The sequence below is a fragment of the Muntiacus reevesi genome, chromosome 9, assembly GCF_963930625.1.
Source record: "Muntiacus reevesi chromosome 9, mMunRee1.1, whole genome shotgun sequence".
NCBI classification, from domain to species: Eukaryota; Metazoa; Chordata; class Mammalia; order Artiodactyla; family Cervidae; genus Muntiacus; species Muntiacus reevesi.
In genome coordinates, this window is record NC_089257.1 from 5,960,989 (window position 1) to 5,983,835 (window position 22,847).

Here is a 22,847-nt window from a genome sequence, read left to right on the forward strand (position 1 = left end):
CTGTCATGCTCAGAATATCATGTGTTTCCATTTAAGAGAACTCTGTTCTTTCAGAAATGTGGGGAAAATTATTAGTTGGAGGCTAATTACTTTACAATATTATAGTCGGTTTTGTCATACAGTTACATGAATCAGCCATGGATCCACATGTGTTCCCCATCACGATCCCCCTCCCACCTCCATCCCATCCCTCTGGGTCTTCCCAGTGCACCAGCCCTGAGCACTTGTCTTATGCATCCAACAAGACTTCAACTGAACAAAATATTTTTGCAATCAATCAATGATGTGTGTATCAGTAACTCATTGCTTTTTATGGCTGAGAAAGATTTAATTTTATATTTTTATTCCCACTTATCTTTCTCTTTGGGGCTTCCCAGGTGGCTCAGACAATAAAGCGTCTTCCTGCAACGGGGGAGACGCAGGTTCCATCTCTTGGTTGGGACGATTCCCTGTCGAAAGAAATGGCAACCCACTCCAGCTCTCTTGCCTGGAAAATTCCATGGACGGAGGAGCCTGGAAGACTACAGTCCATGGGGTCACAAAGAGTCGGACATTACTGGTGATTTTCTTTCTTTCTATCCTTCTCTTTATTAATGTATATTTGGATTATTGCAGTCTCTTATCTATTATCTACCAAGCAGTTGTGAACATAATAGTACAAAGCTTTGGAAAGCATACTATTTCTCCAGGATATTTGGCTAAAAATAAAATTGTTGGAATATATGCTAAGTGTGTGTTTACTTTATGCTAACCATCTCGAACATTATCCAAAGTGGATGTGCCATTTTACACTCCCATCAAAAATTAAAACTGAATTCATAGCAGACATTTTCTGACCACACACTGCTACTCACCTGGTTCAAATTATCATAGTCTCTTTTCGAGATTATTGCGGCATCCCCCACAACATCCCTGTGTCTATTCTTAATGCTCAAAAGGCATTCAGAGTTATCTTGTCAAGTGATGTCATACCATGCCACTAAACAAGAGGCAGTGTGTTCATTAATGATATCTGTATAGCTTCCTAGAGTAAACTGAAGAGGACTTGTGGGTATTAAGATGTAGATTAATAAATATGCACATATAGAATAAATTAAATAAAAATTCAAGTAAAATATTTTAAATATGGTAAAGAGAAGTTGCGCTTGCTGCTGACTACTTAGTCACTAAACTGTGCCCGACTCTTTGTGACCCCGTGGACTGTGGCCCACCAGGCTCCTCTGTCCGTGGGATTTCCCAGGTGAGAATACCAGAGCAGGTTGTCTTCTGCAGGGGATCTTCCCCACTAAGGGATTAAACCTGTGTCTCCTGCTTGACAGACTGATTTTTTACCACTGAACCTCCTGGGTAAATAAACTTTTAAACAGGCAACTTTTAGAAAAGCTTTAAGTTCACAGAAAACTGTGCAATAAATACTGACAGTTCACAAATACCCATTCCGTATCCCTCTCAATTTCCCAGTTTTCTGACATCTTGCATTTGTGTGGTATATTTGCTAAAACTGAAGACAAAAATTGATACGTGCTTAATAAAGGACATAATTTTCAATTTTGTTATGTAGTTTTATGAGTTTTGACACAGCGCATTGTATCATTTATCCACCATCACAATATTAAACATAATTATTTCCCTTCCCTAAAATTGGTCTGGGCTCCACTATTCACGCCATTATTCTCCTTTGGAATTCCTAGAAACCACTATATATTTCTGCTTCCAAAGTGTTTTCCTTTTCAAGAAAGGAAATTCATAATTCACATATATGGTAGAAATAATTCTCTCTCAAGTCTAAATAATTTTTGGTTGTCCCATGCATTGCTAAAATCTACTAATATTTTGAAATTCACTAATATATGCTTTTGAACTGCAGTGGTGGAGAAGACTCTTGAAAGTCCCCTGGATTGCAAGGAGATCCAACCAGTCCATCCTCAAGTAAATCAGTCCTGAATATTCACTGGAAGGACTAATGCTGAAGCTGAAACTCCAATACTCTGGCCACCTGATGCAAAGAGCTGACTCATTTGAAAAGACCCTGATGCTGGGAAAGATTGAGGGCAGGAGGAGAAGGGGACAACAGAGGATGAGATGGTTAGAAGGCATCACTGACTCAGTGCTCAGCTCAACAGAATCTTGTGTACCTCTTGGTGGAAGCATTTCTCTCTTTGTAACTAAAGCCTCTAAGCAAACAGAACATAAGTTAATAGGAACAGGAAGCACAAATTTTGCTAATAGTTAACTGCAGTGAATAGTAGAGACTGTTACTTCCATTTCAACCTTTGTGATTTGGGAAGCAAGGAGTTTCATGTTTTTCCCCATTCAAGCAAGTGTGTTTATATAACTCTTCCTCAAATTTTCTTGTCACCAATTTTGCAACTATACCCCTCACCCCCACAAGCCTCTGACCACTCAAACAAATCATAGACCAAAACTATGAATGAGTATATGTTGTACATTTGTACATTTCTCCTTCCAAGTAAAGTGATCAACTAGATGCACCCCTTGAATGCACCCACTGTGACGGTTTCCCTTCACTACTGAGCTTTAAGCATTTTCAGGATGAGGTTGCCTTTCTGCAGCTTCCAATCTTGGAGATCATTGCAGAACTATCCCTTTAGAAGTCTGAAGTCTTACATTCCTCAGTCAGTTGACCCCATGAATCCATAGATGCAGGCAGGGGGAGAGAAGGGAATGTAGTGGGAGCGGGAACCATGAGCATTTTTGTCACTTCTCTCTGGAACTTTGCCTTCCGGTCCTACTTGGGCCAGATCATGTATGTATCACTTCATTTGATGATGGAGTACTGCTGTGCACACACCACTTTATGACTTTGATGGGTTAGATGATAGATACCAAGTGCATGACAGAAATTTAGGTTGCATAGTGACTTGGTGGCCCTTGATGAAGCATTCAGTTTCGTTTAGGAACCACTAGCAGGCTACAGAGCTTTTTCATAAAAAGGGGAGTGATTATCTTTCGAGGATGACAAGAATTTTTTCCCCATATCTTAAGTGTCTCACTGAAATTCACATATGGAGGGCAGACATTTCCAACATTCTTATCTGCCACTGACACATCAAGAATCATAGATCTACTGGATCACTTGTCCTAAGTGGAAGAGAAGCTTATGCAATGGCCCAAACTTTTGCAGAATCTTTTCTATTTCCGGCACCCACTTCAAGCTAACAGTATTATGAATAATTTATAAATCAGCCAGATTAATACTCCAAAATGAAAGATATGTTGATTCCCAAATCCAATGAGGCCCCAGGGACACTATGCACCATCTTTGGTTATAGGAAAAGCCTGATGGAACAAATGATCCTTCAGAATCTTAAAGGGATAGCTTGATATGCCCCATGCTACTGGGCCCCTAGAAATTTCACTGAGCTTGAGTCTCCTAATTTTAGCTGAACTTGTATTACCCTGTAACACAGGAAATATTTTACCAAACTTCTAAAGCAATTTCTATCGAGTTCTGCCCCAAGGCCATAGAAGCAGAGCCCAGAACTGAGGTTACCTCCGAAGCTGGCTGAGCCCCACTGTAACTGTTGCTGAAAACCCCACTGATCATCACCAGCAGGCTTCCTAACCTCAGATTAGACCAAAATGCCCACCTCAATAGTCACCCTATAGCACCCAAACCAATCACCTAATGCCAACTTTTCAGCAGGAATTTGCTTTGCCTGGAGGCTGAAAAAACTGGCTACTAACCCATGAAAACTCTTGACTTTCCCTGGTCTGTCAGGAGATTGGCCCACTGCATTTGCAGTGCCTTCCTCTCTGCTTCATGCTCTTAACAAACTCACTCCCTTCTGAAATGATCTGTGTCTAGAAATTCTTTTCCAACCTGTGTTCCAATTACCTCAGCAGTTACTCCTTCTTGATCAGTAGGTCCAATCAGCATGATGTCATCAGTACAATGAATCAATGTGATACCTTGCAGAATATGACACCCAAGATCCCTATAAACGATATTATAACACAATTCTGGTGAGAGTTGATGCATTCCTGATGTAGGACCATGGAGGGTTACTGCTGGCCTTTCAAGCTGAAATCTAAATGCTTCTGGTAGTTCTTATTGACAGAGACATAAAAGCAGAAGCTTAGCTACATACTAGGTACCAGCAGTTCTGATAATTTACTCTTGGGGTGAAACTGCATCTGATATAGAAGCTGGTTAGCCTCAGAATTACCCACTCACTCTCCAAGATCCATCTGTCTTTGGCAACCAGAAAAATGAGAGAGTTGAAATTGTATATTGTGGGAATCACCACCCTTGCATCTTGCAAGGTTTGACATTGGCAATAATCTCTACAATTCCTCCAGATGTGTGAATTAGATTTGATTTACTGTTTTCCTAGGTAGGACAGTACCAGTGTCTTACACTTCGCTTTTCCTGACATAATGTCTCTTACTTGACAGGTTAGCCAAACAATTCTGTCAGTTGCTAAGAATATCTATTCCAATTACGCATTCTGGAGTTGAGGAAATAACCACGGCATGGGTTCCATGATCACTGGGCCCACTGTAAACAGACCTGAGCTAAAATTCCATTGATTGCCAGACCTCCATATACTCTTACTCTGATTGAGGGACTACAGTATTGCTTTGGATCTCTAGGAATAAGTTTCAGGTCAAAGCCAGTGTTCTGAAAGATCTGATTATTTGCTTTTCCACAGTGCATAGTTAACCTGATAAAAGGCTGGAGGTTCAAATCTGAGGGAAAGATACGTTATAAAATTTTAGCAAGGTACCAAAGTCGTCCTTCAAAGGTACTGAATCCCCCATTTTGTTCATAGCATTCTGAATGTAAACTGGCTCAAGTCTGGGAATTGATTTTGATGACATGAATTTCTCTTGTAATGATTTGAGCTAGATATTTCTTTATGTAGTCTAGAACTTTTCTGCTGACACAGTTCAACTGAGAACTGAGAAAGCGTCCTCTGTGTTTCACTCTAGGAACACCACGATCAGCTGGACAAGACTGTAAGTCCTCTTCTGCTGACTATTCTGATTGTCATTTTGACTCTATATTTTGCTTTGCTTCAAAGGTTCCTTTAAAGATTTCAAGATGTAGTCCACAGATTTGTAGCAAACACCAATTTATCAAGTATTTAAGCTGGTACCATTCAAGGATCAAAGTGAAAGGGAGGAAGTGAATTTGAAATAGCACGTAGTAGATGAATTGCAACAGTGATGGGTAAAGCACCTTCATCTGGCTCTAGCAGCTGTTAAGTCCAGTAATCTACATGCCTGAGTCCCAGAGAGACCGCCATCCTTGCATCCATGCATGGAGGCGAACTCACCATGAGTCTGGGAGCCCACCATTTTATATTTTACAAAGTTCTTTGTTCACAAAGGAGTTCGAAGAGTTTGTGCAGGAGAGAAGTGGAAAACGACCTGGTCCCCCCCAATTGGCCAGTCAAAGGAGGAAAACAGGGTATTCCCCAAACCCTTACTGTTCCTTATCTTTGTCTACTTTTCAAGTTTTCCCCCTTTCTTGGTTAATGTTTTCATGATGTTCCCATTCTTCACTGTGTTTTAAGGACATAAGTTGTTTAAGTACAAGTAAAGTTTAAGTACACAAGTTGTCTGGGGAGAAGTGATGAACACAGCACATCAGGTCAGCGTCTGGTGCAGGCATCATCACAACGGCCACCGAATGGGGAGTAACACTGAGTTACTAACAATAGCACTACCCTATACTGCCCAGTAGAGTAACTAAGCCCTCCTTGCCTTTGGGGTTGAGTGCCACTACTTGGCTCCTGTTGCCCAGGATCAAATCACTCGTAACACATTCAAATTTGTAAACCAGAAACCAGAGGGCTGGCATATAGAAAGAGCCATGTCAGAGCTTCTCAAGGATGCCAAACTCCCCCCTTCAAATTTATCTTTCACGGCTGTGATGACAGCTTTGTGCTCTGTACCTTCCCAGGGAGGTTGAGTGGATCTTCAGTAATGAACTTGCTTATGTTACAGTCTATTCCTGTTGATTAACCAGGAATTAACTAATCCTCTGTATTAAACCAGAGCAGTTTGAGTATTTCCAGGCTGCTCACTGTGGGTTACCATTTGATTCATATCTTAGACACCAAAAGAAAGCCTGTGAAAGCCTGTCTTACCTCCTCCAGTTGCTACACTAAATGCAGGATCTCTGCTTAGTGGAGGCTTCCCTGGTGGCTGAGTCAGCAAAGAATCTGCCTGCAATTCAAGAGATGGTCTGCAGTGCAGAAGACCTGGGTTCCATCCCTGAGAGGGGAAGGTCCCCTGAAGAAGGAAATGGCAACCCACTCCAGTATTCTTGCCTGGGAAATCTCACTGACAGAGGAGCCTACTGGTCTACAGTTCATGGGGTCGCAAATAGTCGGACACAACTCAGAGACTCAACTATCACCACTGCTTAGTGAGTCCATATCAGTGAACCAGGCTGATCAAAGTTAGTGACTTTCTACTTGTATCCATTCCCTCATACATTTCCTGGATTTATGATACAAATTATTAGAGCCTTCCCTACTTGCCCCAGCTGTAATATTGAATACAAATCCTGGTGTGCAATGCTACATGCTGCTGTATATTTTATGTGAGTTTTTCATCTTCCCTTATATTTACACCGATTTATTCAGTTTCTGCTGGGAGAGACTGAAGGTGAGAGGAGATGGGGATGACAGAGGATGAGATGGTTGATGGCATCAACAACTTCTTGGACATGAGTTTGAGTAACTCCGGGAGTTGGTGATGTTCAGGGAGGCCTGGCGGGCTGCATTCCTTGGGGTCACAAAAGTCAGACATGACTGAGAGTCTGAACTGAACTGATTCAGTGTTTATCATAAAGCAGGTGTTGTGCTACTTGCAGAAACTATTGTTAGCAAGTAGGTAAGTATTACAGAGAGTATGACATTTAATTTATTTCATAAAGAAAATTTGTGTCTGACATTAAACTATGCTTTTACTTGAGTCATCACTCTTTTTGATGGATTATCAGGGTAAGGTCATGACCTAAGCAAAGCAAAATGATTCTGAAAGCAGCAAGAGAGTTTGAGAATGTGGTGCAACATAGCGTACGTACCCCTTAGAGGGCAAATGACCTGTTAGTTTGAGTCCCTAAATCAGTTATATACCATATATAAAGTTACATATATGTATATATGTGCGTGTGTTTCAGCACAGTGCCTGTCTCAAAAATGTAAGTAATAATGTAGTTTATGTGTCCTTTCTGTTATCATTGCCTGGCAACACAGCTCAGCAGCTGAGAACATGGACTGAGAGGTTAGCTAAACACAGCTAAATAATCTTCAGTATTTCTGTTTGAGAACTTTCCTCTTTTTGCTTGCTTTCCCACCTATAAATGGAGCTTTCCTGGTGGCTCAGAGGTTAAAGCGTCTGCCTGCAATGCAGGAGACTCGGGTTCAATCCCTGAGTCAGTAAGATTTCCTAGAGAAGGAAAAGGCAAGCCACTCCAGTATACTTGCCTGGAGAATCCCATGGAGGGAGGAGCCTGGTAGGCTACATCCCATGGGGTCGCAAAAAGTCAGACAGGACTGAGCAACTTCAGTTCAGTTCAGTTCAGTAATGTCAACTTCATTGGATTGTTAGAGATAACTGCTAAATATGAGGGTTTTTTTTAATTTATTTTTTTTATTAGAATGAGTTTATTGATCCACATACACTGATGAAACTAGAAAATCTAAGCCCCAACCTGGTAGAATGTTCCAAACATGCAAAAGTAGTCTCCTGCTGAGTTTTTCCTGACCTTTCTTGTACCCATTTTTTGTCCACCCTGCAGGATCTATGATGTATACTGGCTATTTATTTTCCTTTTCTCTCATAGATATTCTCTGCTGAAAGCATCAGCAATGTCCATTTGACCTTTGCATTAGTAGAATCAATGCTGGGCTTCCTGTACATTTTATTTATCCATCACCTGAAATCACTTTTCTATTGCACAAATTCCTAATGGCATTTTTCATCTGGGCATTTCTTAAGGTATAGATTAAAGGATTTAACATGGGTGTTATCATGGTGTAAAACACAGTAACTGCTTTATCAATCGGAAAGGTAGTTGCTGGTCTCAGGTACACAAAAATGCAGGGCACAAGGAATATGATGACGGCTGTGATGTGGGAGACACACGTGGAGAAGGCCTTGCGCTTCGCCTCCAAACTGTGTGTCCTTAGGGTGTATGCAATGACCACATAGGAGCCCAACAAGAGGAGGAAGTTTAACAGACAGAGGAAACCACTGTTGGCAGCAACAAAGAGCCCTAGAGTGTGGGTATCCGTGCAGGCAAGTTTGAGCAAAGGGGTCAGGTCACACATAAAGTGATCTATGACGTTAGGGCCGCAGAAGGGTAACCTGAAGATGAAGAGGATCTGAATGGTTGCATGAAGAAAGCTTCCCACCCACACCACTCCAATCAGCAGCCAACACAACTGCCAGTTCATGATGGTTGTGTAGTGCAACGGCTTGCAGATGGCCACGTAGCGGTCATAGGCCATCACGGTGAGCAGGATGACATCCGCGCCTCCAAATAAATGTTCCGCAAAGATCTGAGTCATGCATTCATTGAAAGGGCTAGTTTTTGTTTCATGGAGGGAATCTGCAATCAATTTTGGGTCACTGACAGAGGCATAACAAGCATCAATAAAAGAGAGATGAGCCAGGAAGAAGTACATTGGGGACCGCGATAATGGGCTGCCTGTGATGGTGACCAAGGTGAGCACGTTCCCCACCATAGAGACGATGTAGATGACCAGAAAGACGGCAAATGTGACTTTCTGCAGCTTTGGGTTCTGTGTCAGTCCCAGTAGGACAAACTCTGTCACATTGCTCCTATTCTCCATGTATATTATATTATGGTTAATTACATAACCTGAAAAAAATACATCGTATTACCTCAATCTTGATTCATTATACTTTCCATGTAATAACTGCCAAATTCTATTCAGTTCTGAATTCTGAAGAGTATTTTTTTTTCTTTTGATAAAGGAAGAAAATATTTCTGATCTCTTGAAGTTAACTCAAATCCTCCCCTAGGATATGTTTATAGTTGGAGACATGAGGAGCCCTATGCCCACACAGCAGTACACCATCTGCGCACATTTGATGATTTGAGCTGACCCAGAGCCTAATGTGAGTCATCAGGTCTTACATATAGCAGTAGCAAAGCTGCCCAGGTGGTTCAGTGAGAAAGAATTTGCCAGACGATGCAAGAAAAATAGGAGAGGCAGCTTCGATCCCTGGGTTAGGAAGATTCCCTGGAAAAGTGAATGACAGCCCACTCCATTTCTTGCTTGGAAAATCCATGGACAGAGCAGTCCGATGGTCTACAGCCCATGGGGTCATAAAGAGTCGGACATGACTGAGTAAGCACATAGTCGTAGCTAAGCCCAAGAGGTTGAAAAGGGATGTAAAGGTCATGAATGGCTGATGGATTTTCTCGCTACTCTTAGGAAATCGGAAGCCATGTAAGGGAATTAAGAATGTGAGTATAAGGATGAACAGAGATTTGAGAAACAGGGAATGTTGTATATAATTCCAGGAAAGGTATTTGTGTGATATTTATGATAGGAGGATGCAGGCTGAAAGGAATACACGAATCAGACTCTATATGAGTTCACACAAATTGCAGCAGAGCTTTGGTATGGGAAAGTAATGAAAAGATACAGGAGTGACAGTAACAAAATTAACATCTTTCCTATAAATTTCCCTAACCCAATATTTTAAGATATACCTTTAACAATAGATTACTATATGCATGGCATGGTTGAGTGCATGCTAAATCGCCTCAGTCATGTCTGACTCTTTGCGACCCCATAGACTGTAACCCAACAGGCTCCCCTCTTCATGGGACTTTCCAGGCAAGAATACTGGAGTGGCTTGCCATTTCCTTCTCCAGGCCAGCACCCTGACCCAGTGATCAAACCCACGTCTCATGTCTCCTATTTGGCAGGTGGGTTCTTTGCCACTAGCGCTACTTCATACTGTGCAGCGATAGAAAAAAAGTGGACATGCCAAATAAACAGAGATCAATGCAGATTTAAGCTTAGAGCCTCAGCCTCAGATGTGTGGCTGTCAATACTGGTGGGTGGGCCCATATGGACAGTGACCCCTGGGGACAGCTGGGAGGAAATGGATTCTCAACCTTGCCAATGAGACTTTCAGGCTGGCAATGCTTCCTGGGCCCTCCACATAATGGTCTACCTTTGCTCTAACAACCCCACTTCTAGGAGTTTATCCTGAGGAAGCAGATAAAGGGACAAACAGCTTTGTGCTAAGATGCTGGCTGTAGAGCTATTTATAAGATCAGCAAATGTCCCATCATGAGGACTGGATTTAATGACTCACAGAATAGGAGGCAGCTATCAAAGTGATGAACACAGACAGACAGACCAGACAACAGGAAAAGGACGGGGCAGAAATACACACACACACTGTTCAGTAACACTTAACAGATCAGCTGTACCTTATGACCCACTGTCATTCCAAAAAACACATTCATGCATACAAACCATCTACAAAAATGCACACCCAGCCATGAACTGCAGTTCATTATTTCTGGAGAGAATGATGGGGGAGTTGGGGAGGGGTCAGAAAAAAAAGGACAGTTCCTTTCCAACAAGTACACTTCTGGACTGTTAGTATATGAAGTCGCAAATAATCAGAGGCTAAATGTGTGATATTAGTAAACTGCTAAAAAAAATGTGTTTGCAAATGATGCGCAAATAAATATGTACATTATGAACGGACCATTCAGCTTTCAAACACAGAGCTGCCTGCGAGGAGTCATCCATGTAGAGAAGTGATCTGGGATAAATCTATGTGAATGGTATCAATCCATCCATATAGCGAAAATAATCATAGAACACAATAGCAATAATCATGTCATTAACTTAATTTGACAGCTGAAAAAACTGAATCTCATCAAGATTAAGAAGTTTGTAAGACCCAATTCTCTAACCTACATTTATTTTACTATCATATATCTTTTTTAATAATTAGGACTAATCATGACATTGGAAACAAAATTTAAATACACCTCACACACAATAATACATCAATATGATTATTAATTGAAAGAAACCATGACTTGTTTACTGCAAACATGGATATGTAGAACTCTTCTTTGGAGCAACTGCTATACATAATATGGGTCTCTTTGACTTCTTTAAAATTGAGATGACTGTTCCTCAGTTTAATGTAGGGTTAATTTTTTTCTGTATTATTGACATAAAAGTCAATTCTTCCTAATCTTCTGTGAAAAATAGTCATAAAAATAAGTAAAGTTCCTCTGTGTGTCTTCATCAGTGTGCTGGATACATTTATATTCACATAGCAGTCTGTGAAGGAGCTTAATCTTCTCTCTTGATATTAGAAGAAATAAAAATCTAAGGTTGCAAGAAATGCACCCCAGATCAAGAAGCTGCAGGTGGGGAAAGGCAAGATTCTAATCTGGGTTTCTAATTCTCAAACTAAGATGTTCAGTCCCTGGGATTGTCATTTTCAACATTTTGCAGAAGAATGAGGTGAATTCTTTCTTTTACAATTAAAAATACATTTTCAAATTTAATTCTTTAAAATTGCTATTGTTTTTGAAAAGTGTTAAAACATAATTACTATATACAGAAACTCATGTCAATGACATGAGTCTGAGCAAGCTCCAGGAGACTGTGAAGGACAGGGAAGCCTGGCATGCTGCAGTCCACGGGGTCGCAAAGAGTCGGACACAAGTGAGAAGCTGAGCAACAACAATATGCATAAAGCAACAATCTTTACTAAGCATCACCACTATTGAAGAACTTACCTTCTGGTCTTAGATGATATTAATGATATTTGAGGGTATTCAGAACTAATCCCATCTTCAAACTGACCTCCTCTTAGGATAAGGAGCTTTCAATAAGAAAGATGTGACACATTCAGAAAGAAGCTATTCAGAGAACTCAATATCAAATCAATAGGAGATAAATCACTCTATATGTTTACATATTTCCTTCTAGCCTAAAGTGTCAGTGAAATTTCACAGAAAACCTGGAACTTGAACTTAGAATAAATTAATTTAGAAAACCATGGAGAAATTATCATCCTTGGATGGTCTAGTCCAAAAGTCAGCAGGCAGAAAATGTGGTGGAAACACCTTCAAATGGATCTTTCAACTCTTGACAAGTCTTTTTCTGGAAATGTGAATAACAAGTAAAGTCATTTTCAATTGCATATGTGGATATTTAACAAGTTTCCAATACAGGTTCAAGGACTTTGTCTTATAGCTGCTCTTTTCTCTCCCAGGAACTAATTATCTGCTTTGATGGAAAGGCTTTTTCTTAGAAGCAGGTATTCTGAAGAAACATGCTTGAGAAACACTCATTCTTGAGTAGGGAGTTGTATTCCCTGCACTTGCAGCTAAAATAGGTGAATCCTCTTTGTAGGAGCCTGGTTTTCTAAGCAGGACAAATACCATGTGAATGACAAGGAGAGCAGTGTTCCAGCCTTGGGACCTGCGCTGTGGTTAATTTGTGCACTCATGTCAGAGAGAGAACTTCTTTCTTATTATCAGTATCAATGATCCTGAAAACCTAGTACTGATTTCTTGAGAGCTGGAGCAATGAGGCCGTAAAACTAATGGCAGCCATTTAAAAGTATTTGCATACAAAACTTGTTTTCCACAATCATCAGAAGGCTATGACTATAGAGAGAAACTCTGAAAAGTTTCTCAATAAGTTATGCCTGGGACAGTTGTGACAGACATCATGGAATACTAAGTGACATTACACATGTGGATAGATACGTAAAACACAGGAAATTAGTTCTGATTTCAAAGTTTATTATTAGACATCTCTGTCACTTGGTATCATTTTGGTCCTTGTAGGAAGTATGTAGTGATAAACTATTGGGGTATTACTTTTGATTTCTTGATAACTACTGAAGTTGATAATTTTTAATATTATATTATAGGTTATTTCTATACCTTTCTCGGAAGTCATTTTTTTTTAAGACCTCTGTGCAATTTAAAATAGGAGTTCTGGGTTTATCATCACTAAATTGTAGGTGATTTATATATATAAATATATATATATATATATATATACATACATATTCTAGATATAGTTCTTCTTTCATATATATGCATCATATATAAAATGAATTTACATATATAATTTTACACATAAATTTATATATAATGTAAAATTTTGCACATGTGAATGTAGATACAACTTTTTCCTATTTTGTGAATTACCTTTTTAATTTTAAAGTGTATGAGCTCTAATGATCAGAAGATTTCAAATATTAACAATGTTCAACTTTTTAGTTTCTTTATAGTTTTTGATTGTAGTGTTTTACAGAATTTTTATAGGTTTAGCTTTGACTTCTTGATCTATGACTCATTTTGAGCTAATTTTCATCTATAGCATGAGATAGTGGTTGAGGTTCCTTTTTTTCATATAATGATATCCAATTGATGTGGTAAAATTTGTTGAACAATATATTATTTCTGCTTTAATGAGTTTGATATCTTTGTAAAACTTTTCATCTATTTAAGTCTATTTATGGACTTTCTATTATGTTTCAATGATTTTATGTTTATTCTTATATCAATACTTCACAATCTTGCTTTTGTTCATTTAGTTGTTTCTATATTTTTATTTTATATTAAATACAATTGATTAGCAATAATGTGTTAATTGCATTTACAGCAGCAAAGTGATCAGCTATACCCATACAAGCGACCTTTGTTTTTTAAATTATTTTCCCACTTAGATTATTACAGAATATTAAGCAGAGAGCCCTGTGCTGTACAGTAGGTCTTGATTATCTATTTTAAATATAGCAGCATGCACATGTCAATCCCAAGTTCACAGTCTGTCCTCCCCTCCCCCCTTTTCCCCGGGTTATCATAATTGTGTTCTCTAAGTCTCTGAGTGTTCCTGTTTTATAAATAAGTCTATTTGTATCTTTTAAGATTCTGGCATATAAGCCATATCATATGATATTTGTTTTTCTCTGTCTGACTTACTTTACTTAGTATGATAATCTCAGGTCCAATCTTGTTGCTGTAATTGGCATATTTCATTCTTTTTAACTGCTGGGAAATATCCCACTGCATATATATACTGGGTCCTGTTTCTCCATTCTCTGTTACGACATTTAAGTTGCTTCCAAGTCTTGGCTGTTGTAAACAGCACTGTGATGAACCTCAGGATGCATGTAACCTTTTGAACCATGGTTTTCTCCTAATGTATATGCAGGATCCGTATGCTGGGTCACACAATATTGAGTTTTCTAAGGAACCTCTATATTGTTCTCCTTAGCTATTGTATCATTTTACATTCACAGTAGCAATGTAGGAGAATTCCCATTTCCCCCTACCCACTCCAGCATTTATCATTTGTAGATGTTTTTAATGATGGCCCTTCTGAAACCTGTGAGGTGATATCTTATTGCGGCTTCAACTTGCATCTCTTTAATACTTAGCAATATTGAGCATCTTTAACATGCCTGTTGTCCATTTGTATGTCATCCTTGAAGTGTCTGAAACAGGATTATTTTCCTTTGCTAAAACTGGTGTGTGTGCTACCTATTCATCCCACTAATTCTCCTTTGGAATTTCCAGAAACCACTATGCTTTTTCCTGATTCTAGATTTTCATTTTCAAGAAAGGAAATTCATAATTCACATATGTGTACATAAATAATTCTTTCTTAAGCATAAATAACTTCTGACTTATCTCATTCAGCATATTCAATATATTAATATTTTGAAAATCACTAACAACAACTGTCTACACTCTATCTCCAACCCCACATAAATCTATTTATTTTATCATATATATGCTATATTTATAATAGTACACCATTATTGTTTCAATACCATGATTGGTATGATTCAAGAGAAACCTTAATATTGTCCCCAAATTAGAAGAAATCATACTAGGAGCACCATGTGCATGTGAACTAAGTCACTTCAGTCATGTGAGGAGCACAGTGCAGATTTTATTTAAAATGTTAAACTGAGAAGAAACTTAACAATTAAAACCTTCTTAAGACTGAAAAAAAACTGACCTCAGAATGTTAACTTTCCATCTAAGAAGGAAGCGTCTGGTTAAATATACGGTGAGAATTTGGAGTGAACGATAAATAATTGAAAGAAAAAAATTGCTAGATTATATACTGTCTCTTACTACATGAAGCTTCTGCAGTTATTCGAATCTAGTATGAATCAGGGGGGAAAAGGATAATAGAAGGGCATTGAATAGATATGATGAAAGAGAATCTTTGAATAAATGTGGAGAAAGCAAAAAACATACTAAGTTGTGTATATAAGAATATAGGGCAAGGTTACATAGGGGCAGAACAGTAGACAGCAAGGGGAAGAAGGGTGGGGAACACATTAGATGAAAACCACATAGACATTGATACCAGGCAAGCGGAGACATAGAGACGCAGCATCTAAGCTACTGGGCTTTAGAGCCTGCTTATACCTGCTGTCCTCTGGTCCTCTACGTAAGACTGACTCAATGCTAACGAGTATGTGTGTGCACACTGCTTTTCAGCCTTAAGGGCAGGGGCTGTCACGCCCAAAGATAGAATTATACAGACTTCACAATGAGACGAGAATGGTCTCTATGGACTTTTTCTAGGTCAGTTCAAACACTGAATAAATCTTGAAATTTCTATTCATCTTTTGTCATCTGACATCAACTTCTTACTCCATAACATCCTCATGACATTTTTCACTTCTGCATTCCTCAGGGTATAAATCAGAGGGTTGAACAAAGGTGTCCCAATTGTATAAAACACAGCTATCATCTTATCCATGGAGAAGGTGGTAGCCGGGCGAGTGTATATAAATATGCAAGGACCAAAGAACAAGACGACCACGATGATGTGGGAGATGCAGGTGGAGAGGGCTTTTTTCCCCCCTTCAGCGCTGTGGTTTCTCAGAGAGTGCAAGATGACGGCATAGGATAACACCAGCATGAGAAAACTCACTGTACAGATGGCCCCGCTGTTGGACACCAAGAGGAAATTGGTCACATAGGTGTCTGCACAGGCAAGTTTCAACAAAGGCTGCAAGTCACAGAAGTAGTGATCAATTACATTGGGACCGCAGAAAGGCAGACCCAAGACTAGAAAAATCTGAGCTGATGAATGCACGCAGGACCCCAACCAGGCCAGGGACATTAGCACACCACAGACTCGATGACTCATGATGGTCGTGTAGTGTAGAGGCTTACAGATGGCCACATAGCGGTCAACAGCCATGAGGACAAGGATGAAGATCTCTAGGCAGCCAAAGAAATGGGATGTAAAGACTTGGATCATGCACTCACTGAAAGAGATAGTGGCATTCTTCAGAAGGGCATCAGCAATCATCCTAGGGGCTATGCATGTAGAGAAGCAGGCATCATATACGGATAAGTGGAAAAGGAAGAAATACATTGGACTCCCAAGTGCCCTGCTGGTCTTGATGGTAACAATAATCAGCGAGTTACCCAACAAGGTCCCCAAGTAGAAAATCAAGAAAATGACAAACACTATTTTCTTCCTAACAGGATCTTGTGTCAACTGAAGCAGAACAAACTCAGTCACATTATTTTTCAGCTGCATGATTTCATGAAAGAGGAGAAGAGATGAGTGCAAAATGATTAATCTGCAAAAGATAAGGAAATAATTCATAGGATGTTACATGATATTATGAAATATTGCTTTTGGAGGCCATTGTACCTGTGATTTCTTTATGACTCATGTTAACACTCTGTGTGATAATTTTTAATGGTCACTGGAAAGGTTTACTGTGAGTTTCAAATAAGCTTCTGAAAGTAATAATTTCCTATGATTTTCTTTTTAGAAACCTTGCTACATTTGATTTCATTATTGATTAAATTTTCCAATTTGTTGAATGTATAATTAAGAGATATGTCTTTGTAATTTTTTTCATTTGTTTGTCATTTTCAAAAATTTTATGGCACATGTCTTTCATGTTATATCACTTGGGATTTAGGATATACATGACTGCCTATGGAGGTTCATGATATAAAGTCACACTACACCTTTAACTCTGTTAAAAACATCATACATAAACACTTATGTATCACATCATTGCTATACATAGAAATATACAATCATATATGTGTATACATATATTTAATATGTTCTACCTCTTCCTTGAACTCTTATTCCAATTATTGCAGCTTGAGCAATGGAACAGGAAATATACCCTTTAAATAATCTGCTGTTATCATCTTGAATGTGAAATTTTGTATTAGACAAATACTAACAATCAGAAATAAACATTATTTCATATGCCATTATCTCATATATCCCAGTTTATCTTTTTTTCCAACATCTAAAAACACTATTTAGAATACTCAGAATTCCTGAAGTTACGGTATTAATTGAAGGATGGTGGGTTATTACTCAAAAGTTAGTATTTTTCTCTTAAGTATCTTAGATCTGGAGTAATTTTGGGCGATGGCTGTGTGTCATCAGATGGTTGGTAAAGGATCCAATCATGGTTTTATTCCCAGGAGAGTTTGTATTGTTCAAGTATCTGAAAAGTTGCAAGTCTCAGAAAAAAGCAAAGAAGGAGAAGCCAGAAGATGTACTTTTAAAAAGAAGTAATGCTGGTTTTCAATAGATATGGTCTTCACTTCTACTCTTCAAATGGATGTTACAAATTTAAAATGACTATATTTGTTAAAAATAAAGAGATAATCTTTTGACGTGGGAGCTAGGAGAAAAGAGCTAAAAGAAAAGCAGGAAGGCGAAGCTGAAAAATGGATAAGGGTGAAACATTATCTAGTTAGCATTAGGCAGATTCTTCCATGCTTAAAGAGCTGTCTTACGGCAGAGGCCACAGGGAGAAGCATTGCTTAATTTAAGGAGGCTCTTTGTCCTCTGCCCTCTGACTCAGTTGCCCTAGACGTCCATCTTTAGAGGAAATTCTACACTCACTTTATTTCTTTACAAAACTTGCCATTCTTTGTGAAAAGTTTAACAGATTGTCCGAAGATTATTTATCACTCAATGGTCCAAGTAAAAGAGTATATAATCTACCCTCGTTGAGCTCCTCACTCTGTCCCCACGATTCCTGAATATCTGACCCACAAACACCTTAGAAAACAGCCGGTCTGGAGTCAAAAAGTGCCCCCAAGGTTCTCATTATTCATGCCATGTATATATATATATATATATATATATATACATTTATAGATATATCGATAAATTAATATTTCTTTTCTTTTCAAATCTTATTAGACATAGAACTGGTGCCTGGTGGAGGGGTCAGGGTAAATAAGACCAGATGTGGAAGAATACTGACAGGTACAAGTATTGATGAAAAGGAAATATTTCTACCGAATATTTCTCAGCAGTGCTTATCCCACATAAATGGCACATTATCTTTCACCTTAATTATACTTTTCAGGCTCTTCATGGCCATGTTTCTTCCCAAAGTTTTCTGAGAATTAGGTATTCACCTTTTCAAATTAAACCTTTGAAATGTGGAAAGTGCCAATTAAAAACTTAGGATGCTATTTGGGAGAATATAAGGAGTAATGATTCTACACTGTGATATACAATAATCTGTGCAACGTTGTCACATGGAGATGGAAAAGTTCCTATTCTCCCAAAGCTATGTGGAGGTCACTGTCTCCATGAACCCTATGTCTTATTTCTAGGACTCCTAGCTCCTAGTGAGGGTTTATCTTGTCACACTACCTTACATCAACATTATGTATGAACTTTCTCACACTCTGCTGTCTCTAGAATCTGTAATGAAAACAATACAACATGAAATACATTCCTCTATTATTTAATTACAATAATGAGTTTTAACGTGTCAAGATTCATTGAGTTCATAAAATCATTTTTCCTCATTTATGTTCATTTATTTCTTATATTAACAGTAAATCTTAAAAAAAAAAACTATTTCTTTTGCAGAGTTCTGTGGTAAAAAGTGCATTCAAAATAGATATGGAAATATATTAGAAAATTGTGATGGCTAATTTTTAATTACACCACTAGAGTAAAACATGGAATATGTTTTTCACCTACCTGCTAGAGGACAGTGAGTAAGTGTCGATTCTGACCATTCCTTTTTGTAGCAGCCTATTCACAGAGCAGTGAAAAAAAGGCTCTTCTCTGAATTCCAGGGGGAATATTTTAAGAAATAATGACATAAGGTTTTGACTTCACAGTGTTCTCCCTGAAGTTCTCCCCACTATGCTAGTCAGAAACATCTCATATGTAATAAACAGCTTTCATTTGTCTATTTAACTTATTAGGAAAACAAGTTAATTTTTCTCATACCCTTTAATCACACATAAACAAGCATTTGGAGTTCTTAGCTTCTTCACACTGAACAATCTTACCAGGGAAAAGGAGGAATAAAACAAATGAATGATAGAGAGAATAGGTGAAAAAAAAAGAAAGAAAAAAAAAAAAGTTATTCATGTAAATCCATGGCTGATTCATGTCAACGTATGACAAAAACCACTACAATATTGTAAAGTAATTAGCCTCCAACTAATACAAAGAAATGGGAAAAAAAGAAAAAAAAAGAGGATGAGTTAAATAAATTATGGAACATATAAAAAAATAGCTATCCATTAAAAAGAAAGTGGGTCATCCAGAAACAACTCTGCTCCCTGTTGGTACCTAAATTATCCTTCCTGGTGTTCTAGCTTAGCAGATCAGAAACGTGTGCTATAATATAGTCAAAGAAATGGGATATTTAGAGAGGATCACGGACTCAATGGACATGATGATAATGACATAGGGCATGAATTAAGTATTTGAAGTAAAAATAAGCATAATCTAAACTAACCGTAGCTCTGCCCTTTTTAACTGCCTGATTTGAGGTAGGCACTCTACACTTCTACTTCTTAATGTGTAAAACAAGTATAAAAATGATAGTAGTAACTACAGAGACAGCAATTCCAAGGCAGGTTGTTAAGAAGTCCGGGGTCCCCAAGGAGGAGAAAGGGGTCTGGTGCTCTCAAGGAGAAAAGGACAAATGATTTTTTTCTATAGTCTTAGTCAATATAACAATGTATCTTGCTTGTTTCTCCTTAAGAAGAAATTTCTGATGAAGCTTGATATCTTAAAATGTATATTATGGGAGTAATGTATATTATGGGAGTGGGTCTGGTAATATCTTTCAACTGTTAGTTCTAATCCTGTTACCTTAAAATGTAAATTGTAGGAGTGGGTTTAGCAAGATCTTTACAACCTTGAGACATCCTTTTGATTTATTGTAATAATCAACTGTAAAAGTACCTGATTCCCTTTTCTAAGACTAGCGAGGGGGGCACTCTCCGTTCCCCTCCTGACGTCTATGTCAGAAGCTCTCTCTGTCTCTTTTCATACTTTAATAAAACTCTGCTACACGAAAGCTCTTTAGGGATCAAGCCTGGTCCCCGGTCCTGAAGCTCAATCTTCTTCTTCAGAGATCACGAATCTGACACCATTCACCATAAGCTCTCACCACCTTATGTGTTTTTTTTTTTTATTATTATTTTTTTTCCAGTGGGTTTTGTCATACATTGATATGAATCAGTCATAGAGTTGCACGTTTTCCCCATCCTGAATCCCCCTCCCACCTCCCTCTCCACCCGACTCCTCTGGGTCTTCCCAGTGCACCAGGCCCGAGCACTTGACTCATGCATCCCACCTGGGCTGGTGATCTGTTTCACCATAGATAATATACATGCTGTTCTTTTGAAACATCCCACCCTCACCTTCCCCCACAGAGTTCAGAAGTCTGTTCTGTACATATGTGTCTCTTTTTCTGTTTTGCATATTGGGTTATCGTTACCATCTTTCTAAATTCCATATATATGTGTTAGTATGCTATAATGGTCTTTATCTTTCTGGCTTACTTCACTCTGTATAATGGGCTCCAGTTTCATCCATCTCATTAGAAATGATCCAGATGAATTTCTTTTTAACGGCTGAGTAATATTCCATGGTGTATATGTACCACAGCTTCCTTATTCATTCATCTGCTGATGGGCATCTAGGTTGCTTCCTCCCTTTTCTCCACACCCTCTCCAGCATTTATTGTTTGTAGACTTTTGGAGAGCAGCCATCCTGACTGGCGTGTAATGGTACCTCATTGTGGTTTTGATTTGCATTTCTCTGATAATGAGTGATGATGAGCATCTTTTCATGTGTTTGTTAGCCATCTATATGTCTTCTTTGGAGAAATGTCTGCTTAGTTCTTTGACCCATTTTTTGATTGGGTTGTTTATTTTTCTGGAATTGAGCTTCAGGAGTTGCTTGTATATTTTTGAGATTAATCCTTTGACTGTTTCCTCATTTGATATTATTTTCTCCCAATCTGAGGGCTGTCTTTTCAACTTACTTATAGTTTCCTTTGTTGTGCAAAAGCTTTTAAGTTTCATTAGATCCCATTTGTTTACTTTTGTGTTTATTTCCAATATTCTGGGAGGTGGGTCATAGGAGAACTTGATGAGATTTATGTCGGAGAGTGTTTTGCCTATGTTCTCCTCTAGGAGTTTTACAGTTTCTGGTCTTACATTTAGATCTTTAATCCATTTTGAGTTTATTTTTGTGTATGGTGTTAGAAAGTGTTCTAGTTTCATTGTTTTACAAGTAGTTGACCAGTTTTCCCAGCACCACTTGCTAAAGAGGTTTTTTTTTTCCATTGTATATCCTTGCCTCCTTTGTCAAAGATAAGGTGTCCATAGGTTCGTGGATTTATCTCTGGGCTTTCTATTCTGTTCCATTGATCTATATTTCTGTCTTTGTGCCAGTACCATACTGTCTTGATGACTGTGGGTTTGTAGTAGAGTCTGAAGTCAGGCAGGCTGATTCTTCCAGTTCCATTCTTCTTTCTCAAGATTACTTTGGCTATTTGAGGTTTTTTGCATTTCCATACAAATTGTGAAATTATTTCTTCTAGTTCTGTGAAAAATACCGCTGGTAACTTGATAGGGATTGCATTGAATCTATAGATTGCTTTGGGTAGAATAGCCATTTTGACAGTATTGATTCTTCCAATCCATGAACACGGTATGTTTCTCATCTGTTTGTGTCCTCTTTGATTTCTTTCATCAGTGTTTTATAGTTTTCTATGTATAGGTCTTTCATTTCTTTAGGTAGATATACTCCTAAGTATTTTATTCTTTTTGTTGCAATGGTGAATGGTATTGTTTCCTTAATTTCTCTTTCTGTTTTTTCATTGTTAGTATATAGGAATGCAAGGGATTTCTGTGTGTTAATTTTATATCTTGCAACTTTACTATATTCATTGATTAGCTCTAGTAATTTTCTGGAAGAGTCTTTAGGGTTTTCTATGTAGAGGACTAATCATCTGCAAACAGCGAGAGTTTCACTTCTTCTTTTCCTATCTTGACTCCTTTTACGTCTTTTTCTGCTCTGATTGCTGTGGCCAAAACTTCCAACACTATGCTGAATAGTAGTGGTGAGAGTGGGCATCCTTGTCTTGTTCCTGATTTCAGAGGAAATGCTTTCAATTTTTCACCATTGAGGGTGATGCTTGCTGTGGGTTTGTCCTATATAGCTTTTATTATGTTGAGGTATGTTCCTTCTATTCCTGCTTTCTGGAGAGTTTTAATCATAAATGAGTTTTGAATTTTGTCAAAGGCTTTCTCTGCATCGATTGAGATAATCATATGGTTTTTATCTTCCAATTTGTTAATGTGGTGTATTACATTGATTGATTTGCAGATATTAAAGAATCCTTGCATTCCTGGGATAAAGCCCACTTGGTCATAGTGTATGACTGTTTTAATATGTTGTTGGATTCTGTTTGCTAGAATTTTGTTAAGGGTTTTTGCATTTATGTTCATCAGTGATGTTGGCCTGTAGTTT

General features: G+C 38.3%; 1 protein-coding gene across 1 annotated transcript; it reads right to left on the reverse strand.

Annotated features, from left to right (window-relative positions):
• Positions 1-15,662: 15,662 nt before the first annotated feature.
• Positions 15,663-16,595, reverse strand: LOC136175076 (olfactory receptor 4C16-like). Its single transcript, XM_065945390.1, has one exon. The coding sequence runs from the start codon at positions 16,593-16,595 to the stop codon at positions 15,663-15,665; it is 933 nt and encodes a 310-aa protein (XP_065801462.1).
• Between the last annotated feature and the right edge of the window lie 6,252 nt (positions 16,596-22,847).

Excerpts from the sequence above, each read along its gene's own strand:
- LOC136175076 (XM_065945390.1), bottom strand. The coding sequence starts at position 16,595 with ATGCAGCTGAAAAATAATGTGACTGAGTTTGTTCTGCTTCAGTTGACA.